Here is a 22,310-nt window from a genome sequence, read left to right on the forward strand (position 1 = left end):
GAGCCTAGGGTGTGCATAAATGCAGTATATATGTATTTTGGTTTTTCATTTAAAGCTGTGGTTCTGTTAAATGCTTCTGAATGGTCTTTCATAAGGAGAAACTGTAACGTCCTTCAGTGTCTATTTGCATAGTTCCCCAAATGTTTTCTTCTGTCTGTAAGATTAGTTTTAGAGTTGCTAATCTTTGGATTTCACAGGTTGCCCCTTGATTAGCATTTATGTTGATTGCTTTTTAGTAATGAATTGCTGTTTTAACATAAGAATTATTGCTTCCCTACAGGATTGTAGAGTTATTGTGCGCATTGATGCCTGGGAGTCGACATCTGTATATCCAAATGGACATTTTGTTCGAGTTCTAGGACGAATAGGCGATCTCGAAGGGGAAACAGCAGCTATTCTGGTGGAGAACGGCATTTCTGTTGCTCCTTTCTCTGAAGTACAGGTTAGACTTTGTGGTTAACTGGATTCTTTAACACTGGTTCTCAGATTGTTGCTCATTAAGGAGAGGGACCTACTGAAGGTTTGAAGAGAGTTAGCTGACGACAAAGTGCCTTTTTGTTTACCTGTTTCCAGTTTCTAAAAATTACATGGGATACTTTTCTAATGTCAGTTTTCCAAGTATGTAATTACTGGGTTTGTCCCAAGGAAAGAATGGATTTGCAAATCACAGTAATGTGATTTGAGATAATCTCTGTGTTAAAATGTACTTTGCACTGTAAATACGGGCACCTCTGGTTTAGGATCTTCATGCTAGGTAGTATGTTGAAATAGTACTGTCTTTTGATCTGAGGACTCCTCAGGGTGGGGGTGGACAAATCAAAATCTGAGGGCTGCTTGCAAGGTGCACTTTCCAGTGGAGAGCCACCACTCACAGGATTGGCTCTCACCTGATGCAGGTCCTCAGCACATTAGCAGGAGGTGGGAAACTGGATCATCTATGCACAGACTGATGAATTGCCATGTGATGAGGACACAGGACTTGCTGTTTTACTTTTAAAATCTCTTTTGTTTAATAAAGTGGTTAATGCAGAAATATGGAGGGCCATTGGGATTGCCATGGTGGGCTACATGTTATACATCTGTGCTTTAAGATCTGTCAAAACTTCCAACTTACATTATTAGGGAAGGGGCTAATCTCCTGTGAAGTTTTGATTCGCTTTTAATATTCATATTCTTTTAAAACTAAGCACAGTAGACGGATGCAAAAGACAAGATCCATTACTATTTACCAGAACTGCATTAATACTTAGGTACTTGTCTCCAAAAGTCACTATGCAGGAGCACTATTTTAAAGCATAAGGAAACTGATGCTTTCTATAAGTTAAACGTGTTGGGCAGACTTGGAGAATGCAGTGAAAATATGTTTAAAAGAGTTGCCTTTCTTGGGTGAAAAATTACAACAACTTCATAGATGCAGCTACTGTTGTGTCACTGTAAGATGAAACAGCTCATTTTAAATGCAGTGTTACCTTTATCCGTAATACATTTACAAATTGCCAATATCCTCTTTGTGCAGATGTCGGAGATGCCAGTCAGCACCTTGGAGAATCCATGGAGGGTGAATCCAGAGGAGGAGCTGAAACGCATTGACTTGAGGGATACGCATCTAGTATTCAGCATTGACCCAAAAGGCTGTGAAGATGTGGATGATACACTCTCTGTTAGAGCATTAGCCAATGGGAACCTAGAGCTAGGTGTCCATATTGCAGATGTAACCCATTTTGTGCCAGTAAATTCTTACACTGATCTTGAGGCTAGAGCAAGGTAACTTATTTACTATGAAGTGCAGAGCATATTGCAGGAGGGAAACTTGGAAGCTTATATTGAGGCTGTCCTAAATCATGTAAAAAGATTACTGAGAATAAGAAGCTTGTTGCTCTTCTTAAAGAGTTGGTGACTATAAAAATAGCTTCCTCAAAATAAACAGATGAAGTGGTATGTTCGGTAGGCTTCCCTACAAAGAACGAGCCAGTAGGGACCTGGTGCTTGCCTCGGGGGAAGAAAGGATTTGTTGTGGAAATAAATCTCTTCTGGTGGGCTTAGCTGCTTCTTTATGCATGAAATGCTTCTTTCTTATTTCCTGAAATCATCTATCCTTAATTAGCGGTATTTGATATGATTAAGTCTTGGTCATTGTTTTGTTTCAATTATCAAGATTTAGATATAATTAGAAAACCCTTGTTTATTTTTGATGCATGTTTACAGAAGGTAGAACACATCCAATAGAAAAAGCCCCCATTACATCAGTACAGTATATAAATAAATCCCTCTGCTACAGTATATGGAAGTCTCTGTCCTAGTTGGAAAATTTGCAACTGAGGATATTGAGACTGGATTTTCATTTCCCACATAAGACAGTCCTTTTCTAGTCTTGGCACTAATTTTTTAAAAATAGACTGCTTTATGCAGCTGCAGAGCAGTAAGGTAGTTGATAGTTGGCAGGAGTGCATTAGATAGAGCCTCTGAATAGTTTGTTTTATGTGACTGTTTAGGCCTTAACGCTTCATTCCTGAAAATATAATGAAAGTTGATGGTGCATGAGGGAAGTAGGATTTGCCCCATATTTTGTAAATGAATATTTAAATAACCTGAGTAGTTTGCTGCTCTTGTGTGTATTGTGTAAAACTAACCTGTTAAAATCATGCTGAGATTTGTATCTTGTTTTGCTGAAGCTGTGCTTATGCCACAGACTGCTTGAGAGATGTACACCAATGAATCCCTTTGAAGAGAACAATAAATGTGCTTTATCCTCAGGGCGACAACTTATTACTTAGCCGATCGTCGTTATGACATGCTGCCCTCTGTCCTGAGTGCTGACATATGCTCTCTTCTTAGTGGAGTTGATAGGTAAGACTTTCGTAATATTTATGACTAATGTGGGATTTATACGAGTAACTTCATTATTGTTACCAGCAGTTACCTGAGTAAATCCCTTGTACAGACCTCCAAGAATAACGTTTCTGAGAGCACACATGTAAAGATCACAAGCAGAGTACAAATAATTCTGTGAAACCAGTAAGGAATTCTTCCTTAGGTTTTTGGTTGGTTGGTTGGTTGTTTTTAAGACATATTTTTATTGCGTATGGTTTAGTACTTAATGGGTACATCCACAGGTGTGCCTTAATGTGCATTAGTCTATTTTAATGCACATTAAAACATCATTAAAAATGTGCTATTTAGTTAATATGCATTAAAATAGGTTAATGCGCATTAAGCGTCACTTGAATACCATGCTCTGTAGTTAATGTGCATTAATATAAGCTAATGCCCATATTCTTAGTACCTCACAACGGAGGTACTGGATTTAATGCGCATTTACTAAAGTGTGTTAATGCACATGTAGACGCTTGCCTAAATAACAAAATTGCAGAGTTGCATGCATTTGAAAAAGTCACCTTTTTATTTGTGGAAATATTGGTGCATGCCCTGATCCTCAAAGAATGATATATGTAGTGAAATGGTTTATTTTCTAATAGTAATCCTTTTAACCAGTTGAGCACGTGCACAAGTCTTTGGAAGACATGAGGCTTAGCGTTCAGTCAAACTGCAACATTATGTTCTCAAAGTTTATTCCTGCAATAAACAGTTGTTGGTACCTAAGAATCTTCTTTGGAGAATTCCTGTAATTCCCACCTCTCTCCATTTAAAAAAAAAAAGATTTTTTGGATGTGTTTAATGCTGACAAAGTAGCTGTTATTGTAAGAGCATAGATTTCTTTCTTCATTCCTGTTTAAAAGTGACAAAGAATAAGATGTTTTGCACATGTCACTAAGAGGCCTTACTGCAAGCTGTCCAACTTCTGAGCAGCTGGGGGCTGCAGGCTCTGTGGGCTTCCCAGGCTATGCTGCCCTGCCTCCAGGGGCTTAGGAGCAAAAAGCAGAAGCTGGAGGAAGGAGGGGGGAACCCAGAGACCCTGGCAGAGCAGTGGCAGGAAACAGCAGCTAAACACAGCTCGCAGGCCAGAAGCTGCACAGCTCTGCCTTACACCAGAGTTCTGTAGCTGAGTAGTAGAATACTAAATATGCTTGCTCTTCATTTATTTTACATACCGTCTTAAAGGGTGAAAGGCAAATGCATTAAACAAAGACACTGCTGATGCCCTGTTTGCTTCATTAAGTCAAAGAGAATTCTTGGTATAAGAAATGTAAGAGAATCTGCAGACTTGGATATGTTTCAAGTTCAAGTTGAATAAAAAAAACAAAGTACTGTTAAATAAATACATTATGATTTTATTTTTCAGGTATGCTGTAAGTGTCATGTGGGAACTGGATAAAACTTCTTATGAAATACAGAGGGTCTGGTACAACAGAACCATTATTCGATCTGCATACAAACTGCACTATGAGGCAGCCCAAGCATTATTAGATGGAGACCTGAGTGGTGTTGATGAGATCCTAGAACTCAAAGAACTGGATGAGAGAACTAGACAGCAGAAGCTGAATGAACTGGTGTGGGCAATAGGAAAGCTGACTGATATAGCTCGACATGTTCGGGCTAAACGCGACAGCTGTGGTGCCCTGGAATTGGAAGGAGTGGAAATCAGAGTGCTGCTGGATGATAAGAAGAACATTCATGACCTTATCCCTAAGCAGCCACTGGAGGTGCACGAGACTGTTGCTGAATGCATGATTCTTGCCAACCACTGGGTGGCAAAGAAGATTTGGGAGAAATTTCCGCAACAAGCCATGTTACGTCAACACCCTCCTCCACGACAAGAGTTTTTTTCTGAACTTCGAGAATGCGCCAGTGCTAAAGGCTTTGTCATAGACACGTGGTACCGTTTACGTCTCTTAATTTAAGTGTTTGAAGAAAAATTCCAGTGATTAGCTATTTTAACTCCAGAGCTGGATATATAAATTCAAATTAGAATTTTTATAGGTATTTTATAGTGCTTTTTAAAAATAGTTGTAGCTTTTTAAACATAGCTTTTCAGCAGTTTGGGATTGCCAGTCTGGTGATGAATGATGGGTCAGACCAAAATGGTACAGAAGCATTTTAATTGTCAAACATTATTCATCCAATCAGTGTGAAAGAGCCAGACTAGTTTATACTCATGTATTTGAGCCTCAGCTGCTCCCTGGTTCCTCCAGTGGTGGTCTGAGAGTTTCTCCTCCTTTGAGTAAAGAATTTTCAGTGGAATGTAAGTATTTAAGAAGATTTAATTTATGTCTAATTTACTGGAGGAAATACAGAGCCGTCTGACTCCAGGGCGTCATCACTTCCAGGAGCAGAGGCTATGCATCCATAGCTGCCTCCTTTTAGTTGCACTGTAGCTTATGCCTCTTGCCATGTACAGACAGGTCTGCAACAGTGGTTCTCAACTGGGGTACTGTGAGACCCTTTTAGGGGTGCTGTGGTACAGGTGTCACCCCTGTGGCAACCCTTGCAACTGCCCTGTGCACATTGTGCCTAGCCAGATAAGCGTGAATCAGGCATGGGCGCCTGCTATTGCTGCAGCGCTTCCTGGTCCGTTCCCCCATGCTGCTTCTGGAAAGAGGCAGGTGGGAACTGTCCCACACATCTGTTTCCAGGAGGAGCGTGGGAGGGAGGTGGGGGCAGACCAGGAAGGGCTTCAGCAAGTGTGGGTGCTTCTGCCTACCTTAGACGTACCTGACTGTGCACAATGCACGTGGGGCTGTTTCACTTGGATGCGGTGGTGGCAGCAGCACCCCAGCTGAGAACCAGTGAGGTCAGCTGAAGCAGCACACCAGTGGTTCTCAACCAGGGCGCTGCCAAGTGAATGTTAGGGGATGCACAGTCTTGAGTGCATGACACTCTGCCCTTGTTTGTGACAGGCTCTGTCGCCAAAGTAGGAGTAGAGCAGCCCGTGTTCCACTCCTTCCTCTCCTCATATGAGCACATGAGGTGCAGAGAGGAAATGTTGAAATGAAGTCTGGCTTTCCCAGAGCTGCTCCTGAACTATTTTTTTTGTAGAGAAGTTTTAGTAATGATGCAGAATGCCATCTGGTTAATGCTACATAAATGGCATTTTGCCTTGCTGCTTTTAATTGCATGGTCTAATATTCAGCAATGGCATTATTTTATTCAGAATTAACTCTTTTTGGTAGGTCTAATAAAGCCCTGGCTGATTCTCTGGATAGAGCAAATGATCCCTTAGATCCAATTGTGAACAAACTGCTGCGATCGATGGCTACTCAGGCTATGTCCAATGCACTGTACTTTTCCACTGGTTCTTGTTCTGAAGAAGAATTTCATCACTATGGTACCTATTGCTTGTCCCTTTTTTACATTTCCATGTAGTTTTTAAATGCTGAGTTTCTAATGACTCCTTTTTTTCTCATCATTGCTGTCTTTTGTCATAGGACTTGCCCTAGATAAATACACCCATTTTACTTCTCCAATTAGAAGATATGCTGATATTGCTGTCCACAGACTGATAGTAGCAGCCACTTTAAAGGACACAAAAGAAAATATTAAGGACAGTTTGTTCAGCAACAAAGATCTTGACGAATTGTGTAGCCATATTAATAACAGAAACAGGGTAAGTTGGGCAAACGGGGTTTTTTGGCAGGGTTTTATACAGAATCTCCTGTTGTGGGGTGCTGATCCTGACTGGGGCCCCTGCAGGCAACAGTTACATACACTCGTTACCCTCTAATTAAAATAATTTAATTCAATACAAAATTAGACAGGAATCAAATGAATATAAGTAAAACTTGAAACTGTCACTATGGTTGGGCCATAAAACACAAAAATGATGCATAACCAGGCATGCAGATGCTGAGCCCACTTGAGTGCAGATGGAAGCATGAGAACAAAGACATTACTTCCTGCACCTGTAGAGAACAGACATTTAATACGTCTGCATGCTGCCAGGGACCTCTCCAATAGTTTAAGAAGTAATTAGGTTTGAACATGCTTAATTAAAAATCTCCTATCATTGTTTAAACATGGTTCTTTTATCGAAGGCTCTGGAGTCAGAAGGGCTTGAAAAGCCCACAGCACAGCTTGGTGCTCTCGTTGTCTGAGCCCTCCAGTATTTTGACAGTGCAGTAGCAGTGCGCAAGCTGATTGTGCACTGCAAGCAGGATCAGTGGCAAGAGACACTTAAAGCCAAACTAAAAATACCAACTTGTTTTCTTTCCCTGTATTTTTCTGTATATCGATGTGCTAAGAAGCCAAGAACTTTCTGTCGAGTCCATGTTCCAGTTTTGTAAACACCGGTACTTCTGGCTTGGACCACGCGTGTATTTGAGGAGAGACTGTTTTTTTTATTAATTAATTTCCTTTCCTTAGCTGTTGCCTTACTAATTATTTCCATTATGAGAGGGTTAAAGATGCTTCATTTCCTCTGATGAAACAACTTTGTTCTTCCATCTGTTCTCGACTATTTTACCAGAACTGAAAACTTTCATTTCTAAAACTTGTGAGAGCTCTCAGCATTTGAAGTATTAAGAATTTTTAAAAAGTACGTACACCTTGATTCTTAGAATAGGTTGCCTTCTCCCAACCTTGGGTTAAATAATTGAAAAATGAACCTTCAAAAAACACCTTTCATTGCCCCTGCCTATATGTACATGCTCGACTTCTTCAAATGAAATTAAAGTTTCATTTTGCCAGTTCAGAGTCTAAGTTAGGTCAGACAAGTTCTGCTGATATAAGCAAACTTTCCTGTTCTTGAGCTTTTAACAGAGCAACTAATGAAGTTGTAAATCTGTGGGGACATAGCGTGATAAGATCTGTAAGGGACAAATAAGTAATTTAGATTTAGAGGGTAGCTGAATTTGCATCACTTTTGAAAAGGGATGGTAAAGGGGAATATAAATTGAGTGGGGGGGTTTTGGGGGGATGTCTTGCAGGGACTGGCTGTCTTTCTGTTGGCAGGAAGCCCTTTTTACTCCTCCAGTGATTTCTCTCTATCAGCAGCAGGGGCTGGGTCCTGCCGCAGACTCTAGCTAAAAATAGGCTGATGTATGAACCAGCCTCAGTCTAAGATACAGGGCTTGAGAAAAGGAACCTGGTCAGGGTGGAGGTGGAGGCAGAAACAGACCCCTGAGGAGCTTTGTAGATTGATTATAGTGGAGTCAGTCCTGATCCTCTGCTCCAGTGGATTCTCCTAATCCACCTTCTCCCCTGGGAGTGGAGTTGGAAATAAAGACTTCCTTTTGCCAACAGAAAGGAAAAGGATGTTATAGATTTCCCTGAAACCAAGCAGAATTAACCACTTGTCAACCTGACCCTACCAGCATAGTCAGTTATATCCAAGTAGTACTATTATACAAACATGAAAGCATATCTGTCTTTTTGGCTTGACAAAGATAAAACATGAGGCAAATATCAGCAGGCAGCATGGGTGGGAATAGACCCAAGGAGTCTTCTTAACCCAGTGGACTTGCAACACTCCTGTTGCTTCTGTTTCTGAATGTAACAGTTAAACAGATTGTCTGCTCCTTAGATAGGGTTTAGTTGCACCAGGAACGTGGTATTTATGTAATTCTTCTTAAGACAGCTGCAGCTGAAGAGCATGCATTTTTTTACATGTAGTACTTCCCACCTTGGGGCAGGGACATGGATGGCAACCTGTGGAAGAGATGGGATATGGCCAACAGTAGCTCAGGGAATCAGCCCCATGGTGCAGCTGGGCAGGAGTCCTTAGGGTTGTGCGGCCCACTCTTCCCCGTGGCCAGAGGAGCAGAGGCATCCCGAGGGTCCTACCACCTGCATCATGCTGGATTCCCTCTGCACCATCTGCTGACTCCGGAGGGGTGCATAGGTTTGTAGCCCACAGGAGGGAGCTGGGTTGCCAGCAGCAGCCTGCTGCAGCAAAAGGTTGCCAGCTTTTGGAGTAGATAAGTCTATTTTTATAAAAATACAATAATGAAATGACCCTTCTAGAAATTTACAACTTGGAAGCCAAATCATCTTCTGCAACATTGATTTATTATGATCATAAACTCTTCATGGGGGTTCTCCCTTCTCACAGGCTGCACAACGTGCCCAGAAGCAGTCAACTGAGCTTTTCCAGTGTATGTATTTCAAAGACAAAGTTGCTGAAGCTGATGAGCGCTGTGTAGCAGATGGTGTTATTTACTCAATTCGAACAAATGGTGTGCTTGTTTTTGTACCAAGGTAAGTTGATTAGAGTTTATAATTAGTCTAGAAATAACCAGGGGTCGCTGGGGTTTTGGAGGGCTGAACTACCTTGCATAGCCCTTCTCCAACTGCAACAAGCTTAGGCTTCACTTTCAGCTGTTTCTGGGTGGAAGCAATACTTTCTATCCATTAATTCAGGCTACAGAATATAGTATTTACCTATTCTGAATACTTAAAAGTCTAACTTAAAAGAACGGTCAGACGGCCTTCCACTGCCTGGCTGTCCTTGCAACTGCCATAGCAATCCCTTTCAGCTCGCTTTCTCCCAGGAAAAGAAAAGAATTGAAGTGTTTCACTGCAAGTATATTTTTTAGTATTAGAAAGGGAATCGAACAAAAGGCAGGTCTGTATCAGGGAAGGAAAGAGTTTAAAGCTGCACCCTCCTTAGCTGCCTCTTACTTTGCACCCAATTCATTTCCTACCAGCTGCTTCATGTAGCTGATATCCAGTTCTTATGTTCTTAGTGAGGATGGCAATTGTGCCTTTCTTGCAAGGTCCCATCTGTATTTCTGGGTAGAGAAAGCATAGTACATATAGGGTGATTGTGGCCGAAAGCTTGTAAAGAACTTGTTTCCAACTACTCAGCTGGTCGAGTAAAAGAGATCAGATTCACCCAAAGAACATTGCCGGCCTATGTCCTTAGACCAACATGGCTACAAGCAAAAATCCAGCATATATCAGTTGAAAGCATTTGTGGCTTATTTTATGCGGACCAGCAGCTAGTCATAGACCAGATCCTGAGAGAGCAACCAGAATAGAGAAACAAATATAGACAGGCACTTAACTGTGCCAGCCCTTCAACTTGTAATTAGCAACAGTCTCTCATGTGCTGTGGAGCAGTCCTTATGTGAAACTAATTTTAAGCTTTTACACTACATTAATATTTTTAAGTGAATCTATTAAATATTCTTTTAGCATAATTCAGCTGTATTGAATTGCAGGAGTAGGAATAACAATTGCTGTTATGCAGTAGTTAGACAGCTCTGCCTTTCACTGTTAGAAGAGCTTTTCCCAGCCCCAAACGGTGCCCGTACACGAGCAGCGAGGCTGCTCTGATGTGCTGTAATTACAGAGCGTCAGTGTAGACTCAATTGACTGCTGGAGCATGGTAATTACCACACTCCAGTGGACTCCAGCTTCTCATGTATCAGCGTCCCCGTGCTGAAAAATGGCAGCAGGGGCGCTTTAACTAAAGCTTGTTCAATGAGCTTTAGTTAAAGCACCTCTGCCACCATTTTTCAGCACGGGGACACTCTGGGTGCTTTTAGAGCAGGTCTCAGAGCCACTCCAATTAAAGAGCCCCCTCGCCATTCCCAGAGTGCTTGTATAAACACCCCAAAGGACCAGGAGCTGCTGGAATGGCAGGGATAACTTGGTCTCTTCCTCTCTCAACTGGAAAATTAGGTTTGATTAGCTGATGATTTTCCTTGCTCCCTGATTGTGGGTTATAGAGGTGGTGAGGTAGACTTCCACATTGGTTAACTGGGGGAGGGTAGGAAGACAAAGAGATATTGAAGCAAGAATAAACTCCACTTCAAAAAAAATTCTGTAAGTGTAGTTACCTATTTCAGTTTTGTATCTTTCCCTTTCCAAATCCCTGGTCTGTGTACTGTTAGACTAAACTTATGAATAAGATTAGTTTGCCGATCTGATTCCTTGTATCAGAAATCGTGTTCTTATTTTCACTTTCTCTGTCCTATAGGTATGGAATTAAAGCTCCTGCATATCTGAAAAACAAGGAGGGTTTAGTCATCTCATGTCAGTCTGACGGGAGTTGTGAATGGAAACCTGGTTTTCTCCAGCGCTTCCAAAACAGAATTACCTCCACTACAACTGCTGGAGAATCTGTTACACTGAGTCTGTTTGAACATATCACAGTAAGTGTCTTCAGTTCATTTAGAAGAAAATTAAAGGAATTACTAAGTGCACAACTTGTGGGGAGGAAATAACATTCTGTACTCTCTTTCTAAGGTGAAAATACTTGGGCAGTCCTCCCGATGCCATGCTGACACCCTCAAGCTTGAGATAGTTAGCAACACACCGTACGAGACAACCGACGCTGACGTTTCTCAGAATTCCCATGTAATGAAAAGTGACTTAGTGAAAGAAGTAACCAAGTCTGCAGAAGAAGCTCAGCTTGCCCAAGAAAGAGCCAGGGCTGAAATAATTCAGGAAGAATATCAGGAATATTGCCAAACAAAGGGAACTAGTCTGTATCAACTACTGGAGGAAATCAGAGACCTGGATCTGTTAGATGTCTCAGCTGGTAACAGAGCATGAAGTGTAACATGGTCTTGTTGCATGCTGCTGTATTCCACTTCGGCAACTTCACTCACTTTTAAATCCTGTTTTTTTTAAAAAGGAGGTACTGATCTTTAAAACTGATGTTTTAGGAAATTGAGAAACTTTTGGTATTTATTTTAGATAAAAGGTAATATTTCTACTTAATGAAAACAGACTTGAATTTTTGTGTTTTTTATGCACAATGAACTGTCACATTCAAGACTTAAATGACCTCTTCAGAGATTTGTCTTACTGAAAAACTCCCGATTCTGCTTTAAGAGCTACTCAGAATTTATTTTTCTAACTAGATTTTTAACAGGAATCTAAATCAATTTTGTATTTGGTTATAAATAATGATATCTAGTGATGAACATACTAGTACAGATGATACTTGTCCACGTAAGTTTTCTGCAGATTGTGCAGTGGCTTTTAATTGTTTTACCTAGGTCAGTTATCCAATAAAACACTGTAACTGATGAACATAGCCTTAAAGAACATTCATGTATTTAGCCCGAACCCATTTATTTACAACATGCTAGCAAAGGGCAGGTTTAGGAAGCCTGGGGCCACTATCACTATGAAAAGATGTCACAAATGAACATCAGTAAGATGTGAAGAGACGGTCTGCTTACAGGGGTTGTTTAACTGCCGTACATAATGTTCGTTTCATTGACTTCTGCAGTACTACCATACTATAAGAACTACTCAATTGTTGAACTGATTCTCTTCCTAAAATGAGAAGGTCAAAGAACCTGCTATTACCTTTTGAACAGAAACATGGGACTTGAGGACAGGAGGGCGGAACAGAAAGTAAACAGTTGCTGTGAAAGGCAGGAGCCTTTCCAATCAACCCTTAAATCAAGTGTAGTTCAGCTTCTAATGGGCCTACTGCAATATCATCTCTTCAGACTACTTTCACAACCCTGAGCTACTTACTTGTGTTACCTCAAGTGTTGTCAACAGGAATCTGCATAGTACTGTCTGAACGCATGATTAAATTGAGCTGCACTTCAGAAAAGGTAGTAACTTGCTTCAGTGATGCGTGTCGTCCATTAGATAAGGCTGTTACATGCGTTTCATACTTGGTTTCCAAAATTTAATAACTTTTGTATAATAATGAAATACAAACATTTCATAAGAAATTAATATGGTTACAAAATGTTTCTGAACAGCTAAATCGAGATACCTGTTCACATACAGCAAGACATTTCACTATCACTTATTTCCTATAAAGAAAACCTTTCCTAAAACAGGATTCCAAGTGACTTTCAAAATATAAGTTTGAGGGGGAAAAAAAAGGGGGGGGGAATAAAAACCCCCTCACTCTATATATAATTCAGAAAACCTAGTATCAGCAATGCTTTTTCAACAGTGACAAAAGTAAGGTTCAAGTATAGGGAAAAGGCAAAATGGTGTTTTGTTCTTTTACCAGATATTCTGTTGTAGAACAACATATACACCTGCTCTTTTTTCCCCCACAGGGAACATTTTGGCCATCTGCACTGTTTTAATTAAGATTTCCATAAACCTTCCAGTTTAAAAAGGAAAGTAGAAAAAAGACAGCAACACCTGTAAAGAGATATTGCTAGTACTACAGTATGCCTGGGATTTTATTTTTGATCATTTGTACCCAGATATTGTCAAAAGTTATTGGATCTCTTCTTCAACAGGTTCCAGTTGTGTATCTTTGTCCATGGCTTCTCTCTCAGCAACTCTTGCTTCAGCAGCTAGAGTTTCTTCTAATTTTATCAGACTGTCAGGATTCTGAGTCCCAGTGCTGTTAAACTCTTCATCTGAGTGGCCTGCAGATTGGTCTATTAAAAAAAAACAAATCACAAATATAGATCGTTATTGCCTATGACACCCCAATAGTGTAATAGTACTTAATCAGCCATGCTTCTGTGACTTGGGATCACCTCTGTAGCCAGCCTCAGGAACTCAGGAGAGTCATTATCGTCTAAACGATCATCTGCAGGATGATAAACATACTCATGGAATAATAATTATATGGGGGGGGGGGGGAAGACACGGAGTAAAGACATTCCAATCTCAAGTTTCTTTTTATACAAGCTCGACTTTGTAGAAAGAAGTGCTGACTATGATTCTCGAGGCAAGAGAGTACTGCAAAGAGTAAAGTTGCACTGTGAGGTTTGAATAGTCACTTCCTGAAATAAACAAAAATGCCACCATTTAATGTGAAAAATTATGAAGAGAGTATTTAACTACTATTTAAAGTTTTTATGCAGCTGTGTGCAAAGTGCAGATATGCACTTTAGTTTTCTTTCTTTAAAGCTGATTTAATATGCAAATTAGGTGAAAAGGAAGCAGAGCACATCTTAAGGGGAATTCAACTCCTTCCTACATGGCAGTGGAAAAAACATGGCTCCAGAATAGAAGGGATGGAATCGCTTTTAGGCAGACAAGTTCCAAAGGGGCTTTGAGCTTGCCTCTTTCATAGGAATTTAGGAGTAAAGCTAATCATTTGCCTCTGCTATACAGGAATTATACCATGACTTTCCATAACTAACCTCTCTGCTGTATTGGGTTGGGGGAGGGGGTGGGTGGAGAAAACAACCCATGTTGTAACAGACAGTATTAGTATGTATGGGGTTCTCTCTGGAACCATGAAGCTAGGATTTTCCTCCTCAGGTTGCCCCCCGTGTGCCCAGAAACCTCTGGAAACATACCATGTCAGCAAAGGATAAAACAGACAAAGAACAGCAGCGATTCTCAACCAGGCTGCCATACAATATTGGTACTGCTACGGCTGCAAACTTACACGTGATAAAGCCATTACAAGATAAGCAGAGCGATTTCAAATAGGAATCCATAGTGTCAAAAACATTCCAAGTTCTTTGCAACAGAAGAACTGCTCAACTACTTTTTTCATAGACAAAAGAATGAGCGAATGCCAAGAGCAAGCATTTTAAAACTTGCCCCGCCAGGAACTGAACTGGTTTTGTATGGCATTTGGAAGCATGTTTTCTTCATTTGGATGGTATGCATTTTGAGATTTCTGAGCTATCAATACAACGTCAGCATTTAAGCATTCCCTACTTACCATTATGTTGTGAAAGGCTGGTAAACTGCATCTTTGCCTGTCTGCGTTCCAAGGCCAATTGACGGTTTCTCTCAATTCTTTGTTGCTGCTCCTCCGTTAGAGTGCTACTTGAGCGAGAATCAAATTCTTCCCTCACGTTTTCAGAAAAAACGTCTAAATCTTCACCGACCATATTGAGCCTGTTACTTTCCCCTCTGCCATCTGTTTTAAGAAGTAAAATTTATCAGCACTTTTGAACCCCATAATTTGCTATTCGCACACCTAGAAAGGCAAAAAGTTTTAATACACATCTAAGATTGTAAAAAATGTGTTAGGAAATAAATTAAAAAATGGTATCGGTAACTGGAAGTTGTCCACTGGTTTAAATTGTAGCTAGCCAGCAACCTTCTCTCTTCTAGATCTTTGTAGATGGTAGTCAAAGCTACAGCGTTAACCAGAGAACCAAAATGTATAAAATGCAACACTGAACGAGTTCTGAGTGTAACGTACACCTTTTTTTTTGGCTGCACTAAACCAATATCCATAAGCTACACTTGAAGGTTAGGAGAAGAAAAAACTAAAGAGAGAAATAAATTTCTTGTAGCACTGACTCTTGTCATGCTGCTTTTCCCTTTGGTGCATGTAAAGAAAAAAAAAAGGGCCATCTGGGAACATTTCAACTCTAACCGAATCTGTGTCCTATTGAACAGACTAATAATTATAAAACCTCCCCAAAATGTAGAAGCAATCAGCTACTTCAGAACTCCCAAAGAATATTTACAGCCACAACTGCCATATTTTACAGATATACAGGGCAGAAGCAGAGATGTTCAGGGACTTGCCCAAAGGGTTAAAATTCAGAAGCACCATGTTCCATTACAGACAAACTCTCCTGCCTCTAGCAGAGGGAAAATTGGATGCATTTCCGAAATGCTGATGGTCAAGTATGTTTGGACCTCCACAGCACTAAACCAGGGTTGCTCAACCCCCAGCCTGCAGGCCAGGTCTGGCCCCTGGTGCCATATCTTTCAGCCCAGGGGGTTCCCCGCAGATCTATGGGGACACCTGTGGGCCCTGGTCCTCTGCACTAGATTAGGCACACAGGGCCTGATGCTGGCCCAGCAGGGGCAGCACAAGGCCATATGTCTGACCCACAGGACCAAAACTGTAAGCATCACTGCTGTAAACAAAAAGTAAACTTACAAAAGACTTGAAAACTAAAGGTTACAAATTAAAATTAATACTAGTTTTACAAATTCTGAGGCATTTATCATAGAGGTCTACAGTGCCAAAATTGGAATCTCTCAAAGGCAACTAACATGGTTTTAAATAAGAGTGTATGGAGCCATCGCACAGGAAGTCTGATAACTTGACAGACCCTGTCGGCAGGAACCATGTTTTACTGTACGTGGCTGATTAAGGTTGCATTACATTACTGATAAATGCAACCGATACTTAATGCAGCCACACCAATTAGTACACTGGCATACAGGTTTTGTGCTTGTGCCCTGCATGAAAGGCTATTCTCTAACCACGTGACAAGAAGGTGGCAACCCCCCCCCCCCCCCCCTTTTTTTTTTTTTTTGTTAGCAATGCAGGCCAGAATGACCCAGAAAGCCCCCCACCACTAGAACCCTACCAAAACCCCCTGGCTTTGTGGGCTATATCAAATGGCTCTGTGGGCCACAGGTTGCCAACATCTGTATTAAGCTATCCAGCTTGTTCCCTGAACTATTTTCCATGCCAAGTCGTCTGAATGACTAAGGTACAAAGTAATTTACACACTGTCCTATTGGTCTTTTCTTTCTGAAAAGGCCTGATGACTTGCAACAAAAAACACAAACATATAAACAAAAAACCCAAGACAGTCTCTACATCAATGTCTTTTTTCCCCCTACATTTCTGATTTAGATCACAAAGCAGCCCATAGGCAGATTTTTTTTTTTTTGTTATGCGTCTAAATTAAATATACCATTTTGGGACACAATCAAATATGTTGCTACTTGGCTAATTTTAAGGACCTTTCCAAATTGGGGTTAGAGATATGTAAAAGGCCACCTAACTCTCCAGCATAAAAGACAGTGCTTGACTATCTTGCGTCCCCAATTAAGTAATCTCTGTAATGCCAACAATGAAGTGCTTCTGCGAGAGAGGAAACTTTGAGTACTGATCTGAATCAAGGGAATAAATTCCTCCATTAACTCAAGACCACTACAAACCTCACTACTTTCCTTTCCAAGTGCAAGCCTTATTACTTTGATCTTGCCTTCTCTAACATACATATTTATAAAACTCTGCCAAAACAAGGCGTTCCACAGCATATGCTTTTTTCCCTGGAAGAAGACTCAGAGAGCACCACTACAATGTTAGTCCCATTGCTAATGCTACCGGAAGGCACTCAAATCTATAATCATAAGCATGGTGTAAAAAACTAATGCAGAACAGACTATTAAATAATGTTAATTTGTCAGAGCTTTCTAACTTTATTTTCAAGTTTGTTTCCCTCCTTAATATATTTTAACTCTGTTCCATTTTCAGGTGGAGAACAAACTGCTCAATATCAACGACATAGCCTTCCTAAAAAGGGGCAGGTGGAGCTTAGCTAAGGACATGCCTCAATGGCACTATCTTCCCCTCAAGCTGATCCAGGGTGATGCAGTTAGGAGGCTTCTAGGAGGCCAGAATAAAAACAGCTAATGTAAGGAAAGGAGAGGAAGAAGGAAATGTTAGTTCACTAAGAAGCAGAAAATGATCTCAGCTTGCTAGTGATGTATTCTTGTTGTATGGCACTAGAGCACGGCCTAGACTGGGGATTTGCCTTGTTTACAGTAAGAGAGATGAGGGCACCTGTCACTGATCAGTGTAATTCAAATAAATCTGTGTGGAACTCAAAACTTAACCTAGATACTTCAGAAGTAATAAAAGTAGCTAGAGGGTTTCTGCCAGAGAATCCTTCTAGCATAATCAAGTCATACCCTCAATGAAAGAAGCAACCAGAGGAGCTTGTGACTTGCTGTGCCAGTTCTTCAGCAAACTACCATAGAGAAACAGGGAAGACATTAAATGAGTCGTTGTCTTCATCAGTAACAAGAACCCCAGGGAAAATTATGGTCTGGGTCCTCTCTTCTGGAGTATTAGGAAGTACTGTGAAAGAAATTCTAACTGAATCCTGTTTTCTTTTGCTAAACAGAAGTTATGTACAGAGTAGATATCAGACTAATATCTGATTCACTTGAAAACACTGATTGAAACAACTGATGGAATGAAGTGTGCACAAGGAGGAGGGAGAAGGAGAAAGCTATTGGACTTTGAGATAATAAAACAAAAAGGTAATAATGTATATGCAAAGATAAATAAAATACAGTGGTGACAAGAATCTGACTTCTCATTTTAACAATACAGCTTAAACAAATCATTTGGGCGTACTAAATACATTTTCAATTCCCAATCAGACTAGTCAGTTTGCAAAAAATCAAAGGTTCTTGCCTCTACAGATGAGTTTCTTAAAAGCCTTTTACTACAATTGTCTTGCTTCAGTATTAACTTACATATATACCTGTTTTCCAGGAAATAATGGATACTATTGTGCTAAGAAACAATTCCACTCCTTCTGAAAACCACTTATACCAAATCTGGAGATTTATATGGCCTGATCAGAATGCAGCCTAGTGTTATCAGTACAATTCTGATCAAATGTACTTTATTTGTATAAATCTTTAGTAAAAGTAGGTGTTTTAAAAACAGAACTTGATGAGCCTAATTCTTACAAGGATGCATTTGTTATTTTCCCATTACCCTTAACTGTCAGTCAAAAAAAGGCAAGAGAAAGTGAATGTTCTGAAGAGCTAACTATTGTGATGAACTGCACAAAAGCATACATGCCTTCATTACTTGTAAAGTCTTCAGACAAAATGGGAAGATCAAGTCTAATTCGTTTTAAGCAGGTCTGAAAATGAGAAGAGATGCTGTTTATTACAAGTTAATGTATTCACCAGAGCATCTTTGCAATACCTCACTGAAAGCAAGTTTCTTAAAGCTATTAATGCAAAACCTTAAAATGTAACTGGTAAGTTTCTGATTTTGACAATGAGGAAACAGCACACAGTAAACAGACTGTTGCACACGGATGTGTAACAAGATTCCAACATAACTAACTTTTGTAGTCATGTCTTAATTACTAGTCACAATAGATTCTCTGAAGCACTGTTTCAAATAAAACACAACGTATATTGCCATCCTAAATAATTAATTCAACAATGAGTGATAGCTCACTTAAACACTTGCATTAAATTATTTAGAAGTGCATTATAACTAGGGGTCTACCTAACTTGGAGGCAGCAGCCGGCTCATTTTCAAGACTGTGAGGCCAGCCACCATTTTTGAGGGCTTATCATGGCTGCTTCCCCCTTCTCAATGCCTCCATATGGCTGCGGGGGGCCCAGTGGCCCCACCCCACCCCTGATTGGTGGACAGAGCTCTGTCATGCGGCCTCTTCCTGTTGACTGGTGGAGAGGGGCAGGGCCAAATAACACGCAGCCCTCTCAGCCAATCAGCAGAGAGAGGTGGCAACCATCTTGCCTGCTTACCTTCATGCCAGCAGTCCCGTCCCCCCCTCCCCTTCCCCAAGTGTCTGCATGGCCAGGAGAACAGCTGGCTCCCACTGGGGAATCAGCATTTTATTTTTGGTATGTTTTCTTCCCCCTCGCGGATTTTGCAGAGATCGGCCAATTTTGCAAATTCCATGCAATTGTGATTTGGGTAGGTCCCTAATTATAACTTAAATCTTCTCCTCCCAGACCCATACCTGAGAACATATAGTATTATTAGAAAACTAGCCAGCTGCCCATCAAGAATGACTGGGGGGGAGGGGAGGGGCCTGGGATGGAGTGCCGCCACTGTTCTGCCTCTTGCAGGAAATCGGGCAGGGGCACCAAGGGCAGCATTGCTGGCCCCAGCTACCACACCCCGTCCAGTCCTTGGTGCGGCTTCAGAATCATGGCAGTGCTCCCCCATGCTTGGACCATTCTGATTGGCTGTTTCTGTCAGCCAATCAGAGTGCAAATAAAGCATTACAGACAGACAGACTTAGACGTTTATAATATTAGAATAGAAGAGGATAGGACCAGCACTTACTTGGACTTCATTTTTATTTCCTAAAGATTCAACCTTGTCAATAAAATCATCAAATGGCAGTTTTGGAAACAATCTATGAGCCCAGTGTTCCATGCGTCTCATAAGTGTGTCTAAGTCCTCTACCTGGACCAAAAAATCAAGACATTCTATTCAACAGCTGGGTAAGTCATCAAATTTTAGAGGGAGAAGTAATTTCAGAAACACAAGCAGCATTTAACAGTTGCAAAGGTAAGTTTCTTGGCAAAACTGCACAGCAGCAACCTATCAGCTTCAACTGTAACTATGGTCAGAGTGTAGGGGTAGGCCGTGTATAATAAGAATGATGAACAACATTTGGAAACACATTTGCAGGGATATCAGAGCACTTTTCAGAAGTCTGCAAACTAATGCTAAGGGTTCTTTGTAAAAACAATTCCAGAGAAAACAGAAAACTAAACCAAAATTGTGAAAAAGTTACTGCATGCACCGTTAGCTCCATAACATACTATTAAGTAGGCAGCTATGTTTTCCCCTGAAATAACTCCTTCCTATAAACATTTCAGGTCAGATTATCGGTTTTGCCAAAGACCACTTGCTCCACTAATGCAATAGGAATTTCAACTGGACTTTATCCACTAAGTATTACATGCTTTCTTTACCACTTCAAGCATCAGGGTATAACATGAAAGATGTGCCAGGGTGAGACTGGAGCAAACCACTTCAGTCAATTCCCCAATTCCCTTGTAAATGTTCCAACTCAACTTAAAATGGCTCCCAAAAACCTAAAGCTTATGTAATATTTTTGAGACCTGAAACAGTAGAGTCAAGGAACCTGACTGTTCCCATAGCAACCATAACTCTATTTGCACATGTAGTAAGTTATATTCTAGTCACATGATAGCTTGTTAAGTCTTGTGTGTCAGCTACTATGGAAACCACAACTGAATTTCCTGCTGTACATGTAATCTCTAGTCTAAACTACAATATTATGAAACTAATTCACCAAATTTTTCAAAGATAATTTCTGTACTTCTTGAGAACAAAGTAAACTGTTATGCCTGCCTTATCTTAACACCCTCACAAATTTCAAGAACAATCCCTCTGCGGTCAACAACTACATGCGAGAAATTTCAGGCAGAATGGTTCTTTAACCATTAGTTTGAGGGTGGTAATTTAATATCAAGATATATCTTTCAGATCATATCTGTCAACTGACTTAAGGTACAGTCAAAATCCCATCAAGACGCATTTTAGTAACACTGCCTAACAGTGTTTTAGCCTTCAAATGTTACCCAACACATTTTGTTCTATGGCTTTGCTCTACTCCTTCCAAATAAACAGAATGAATAAAACATCAGTCCAAACTAAGCCCCTATGAAACAGAATGAGAATTTTTAGTACATCTTACCTCATGCCCTTTACCTTTGAATTTTACATTGTCAAATAAATGGCGTAAGGCTGGAAGTCCTCTTTCTGAAACTAACCTGTGAATAGAAAACATTGGAAATTACTTGAGAATCATATGGTTTTTAAGAATAGTTCTTCCAGAAGATGCAACCTAAACTACAAACAGCACTGCTGTTTGTAACATGCATGTGCTTTTCCCCCTCCCAATCACTGCAGAACATAAAATATTCATAGGAATTATGAAAAGTAATATAATTATGCAATGACGGGATGTTTTATCATATCAAGTGTAAGTATGACAATTCTGGGAACCCATGATTTGAGAGAGACAGAGGACAGGCAGGCAATTAAGAGACAAGCAAGATGATCTTTTTTTTTCCCCCAGGAAGGAGTGAAAGAAGACATTCACAGGTTAATGCAGGATAGATGGGTAAACTAGTGACAGACTAGCATCCCAAATGTTAGCCTTCAGAGGTCTAGAATAAAACTCAACAAGAATTAATAAATGTCACTGTTTTGGGGAAAATGAGTTAAGTATATATGAAGTTTCAGGCTAAATCTAATTATATTTTAGAATGCAGAAGAAAATGATGCAATGAGAAATCTAGAGCTAAAACAGAGTAAGAGAGGGGAGGGGTTCTTCATTAAATGTTAGCTGATTGGCTGGAGCCAACCAGCACAGGACAGCTACTTGGGATTTGTTGCAGTATTTTAGAATGCTCACTTAAAGTAATGTAGCCTTTGGATTTAATAAAAGCTTAATTACCGATGTGGTCAAATTCCAACATCCAGCAGAGCCTGCTGAGCTGCCGGCTCCCGCAGGCAACATGGGCCCAACTGCAGCTCCCGCCCCTGCTCTCCCCAAGACAAAACGTAAGGTGTTTGTTGTGGGAGACTCCCTCCTGAGGGGGACGGAGGGGGCAATCTGCTGCCCTGACCCCTTAGCCCGGGAAGTCTGCTGCTTCCCGGGGGCCCGCATCCGGGACATTGCAGAGAGGATCCCAGAGCTCCTCCAACCCACAGACCACTATCCCATGCTCCTAATTCATGTGGGCACCAAAGACACGGCTCGGAACACTCCCAGCCGGGTCATGAGGCGCTACAGGGATTTGGGAGCAGGGCTAAAGGGTCTGGGGGCACAGGTGGTGTTCTCGTCGATCCTCCCAGTCTCAGGCTATGGGCCGAGGAGGGAGAGGAGGATCCACGTGGTCAACCAAAGACTGCGGCGCTGGTGTCGTCAGGAAGGCTTTGGCTTTCATGACCACAGCCCACTCTTTGGTGAGAGAGGCAGCGAGCTGCTGGGAAGAGATGGCCTCCACCTCTCCCCTAGGGAGGAGGGGCTCTTCTCAGCCAG

The 22,310-nt window shown here is 41.0% G+C and overlaps 2 protein-coding genes and 1 non-coding gene across 11 annotated transcripts in view; 1 reads left to right on the forward strand and 2 right to left on the reverse strand.

Annotated features, from left to right (window-relative positions):
* Positions 1 to 11,414, forward strand: part of DIS3L (DIS3 like exosome 3'-5' exoribonuclease) — a 39,710-nt gene extending 28,296 nt beyond the window's left edge. For all 5 annotated transcript variants that reach the window (XM_014518250.2, XM_014518249.2, XM_025199523.1 and 2 more), the window contains 9 exons: positions 281 to 442; positions 1,517 to 1,764; positions 2,755 to 2,847; positions 4,241 to 4,774; positions 6,069 to 6,223; positions 6,324 to 6,502; positions 8,945 to 9,090; positions 10,817 to 10,991; positions 11,086 to 11,414. In XM_014518250.2, the coding sequence (XP_014373736.1) occupies positions 281 to 442; positions 1,517 to 1,764; positions 2,755 to 2,847; positions 4,241 to 4,774; positions 6,069 to 6,223; positions 6,324 to 6,502; positions 8,945 to 9,090; positions 10,817 to 10,991; positions 11,086 to 11,394 (2,001 nt within the window). In that variant the 3' untranslated portion in view covers positions 11,395 to 11,414. The remainder of the gene's footprint in view (positions 1 to 280; positions 443 to 1,516; positions 1,765 to 2,754; positions 2,848 to 4,240; positions 4,775 to 6,068; positions 6,224 to 6,323; positions 6,503 to 8,944; positions 9,091 to 10,816; positions 10,992 to 11,085) is intronic.
* A 1,599-nt stretch (positions 11,415 to 13,013) lies between these two features.
* TIPIN (TIMELESS interacting protein) overlaps positions 13,014 to 22,310 on the reverse strand; it is a 25,539-nt gene continuing 16,242 nt past the window's right edge. For all 5 annotated transcript variants that reach the window (XM_006020090.3, XM_025199527.1, XM_025199526.1 and 2 more), the window contains 5 exons: positions 20,958 to 21,033; positions 19,571 to 19,693; positions 18,320 to 18,383; positions 14,459 to 14,659; positions 13,014 to 13,211 (listed from right to left, as the gene is read on the reverse strand). In XM_006020090.3, coding sequence (XP_006020152.1) covers positions 13,045 to 13,211; positions 14,459 to 14,659; positions 18,320 to 18,383; positions 19,571 to 19,693; positions 20,958 to 21,033 — 631 coding nt within the window. In that variant the 3' untranslated portion in view covers positions 13,014 to 13,044. The remainder of the gene's footprint in view (positions 13,212 to 14,458; positions 14,660 to 18,319; positions 18,384 to 19,570; positions 19,694 to 20,957; positions 21,034 to 22,310) is intronic.
* On the reverse strand, positions 15,772 to 15,905 carry LOC112549672. The gene has a single exon (XR_003093191.1).

The sequence above is a fragment of the Alligator sinensis genome, unplaced genomic scaffold (assembly GCF_000455745.1).
Source record: "Alligator sinensis unplaced genomic scaffold, ASM45574v1 scaffold210_2, whole genome shotgun sequence".
Lineage (NCBI taxonomy): Eukaryota > Metazoa > Chordata > Crocodylia > Alligatoridae > Alligator > Alligator sinensis.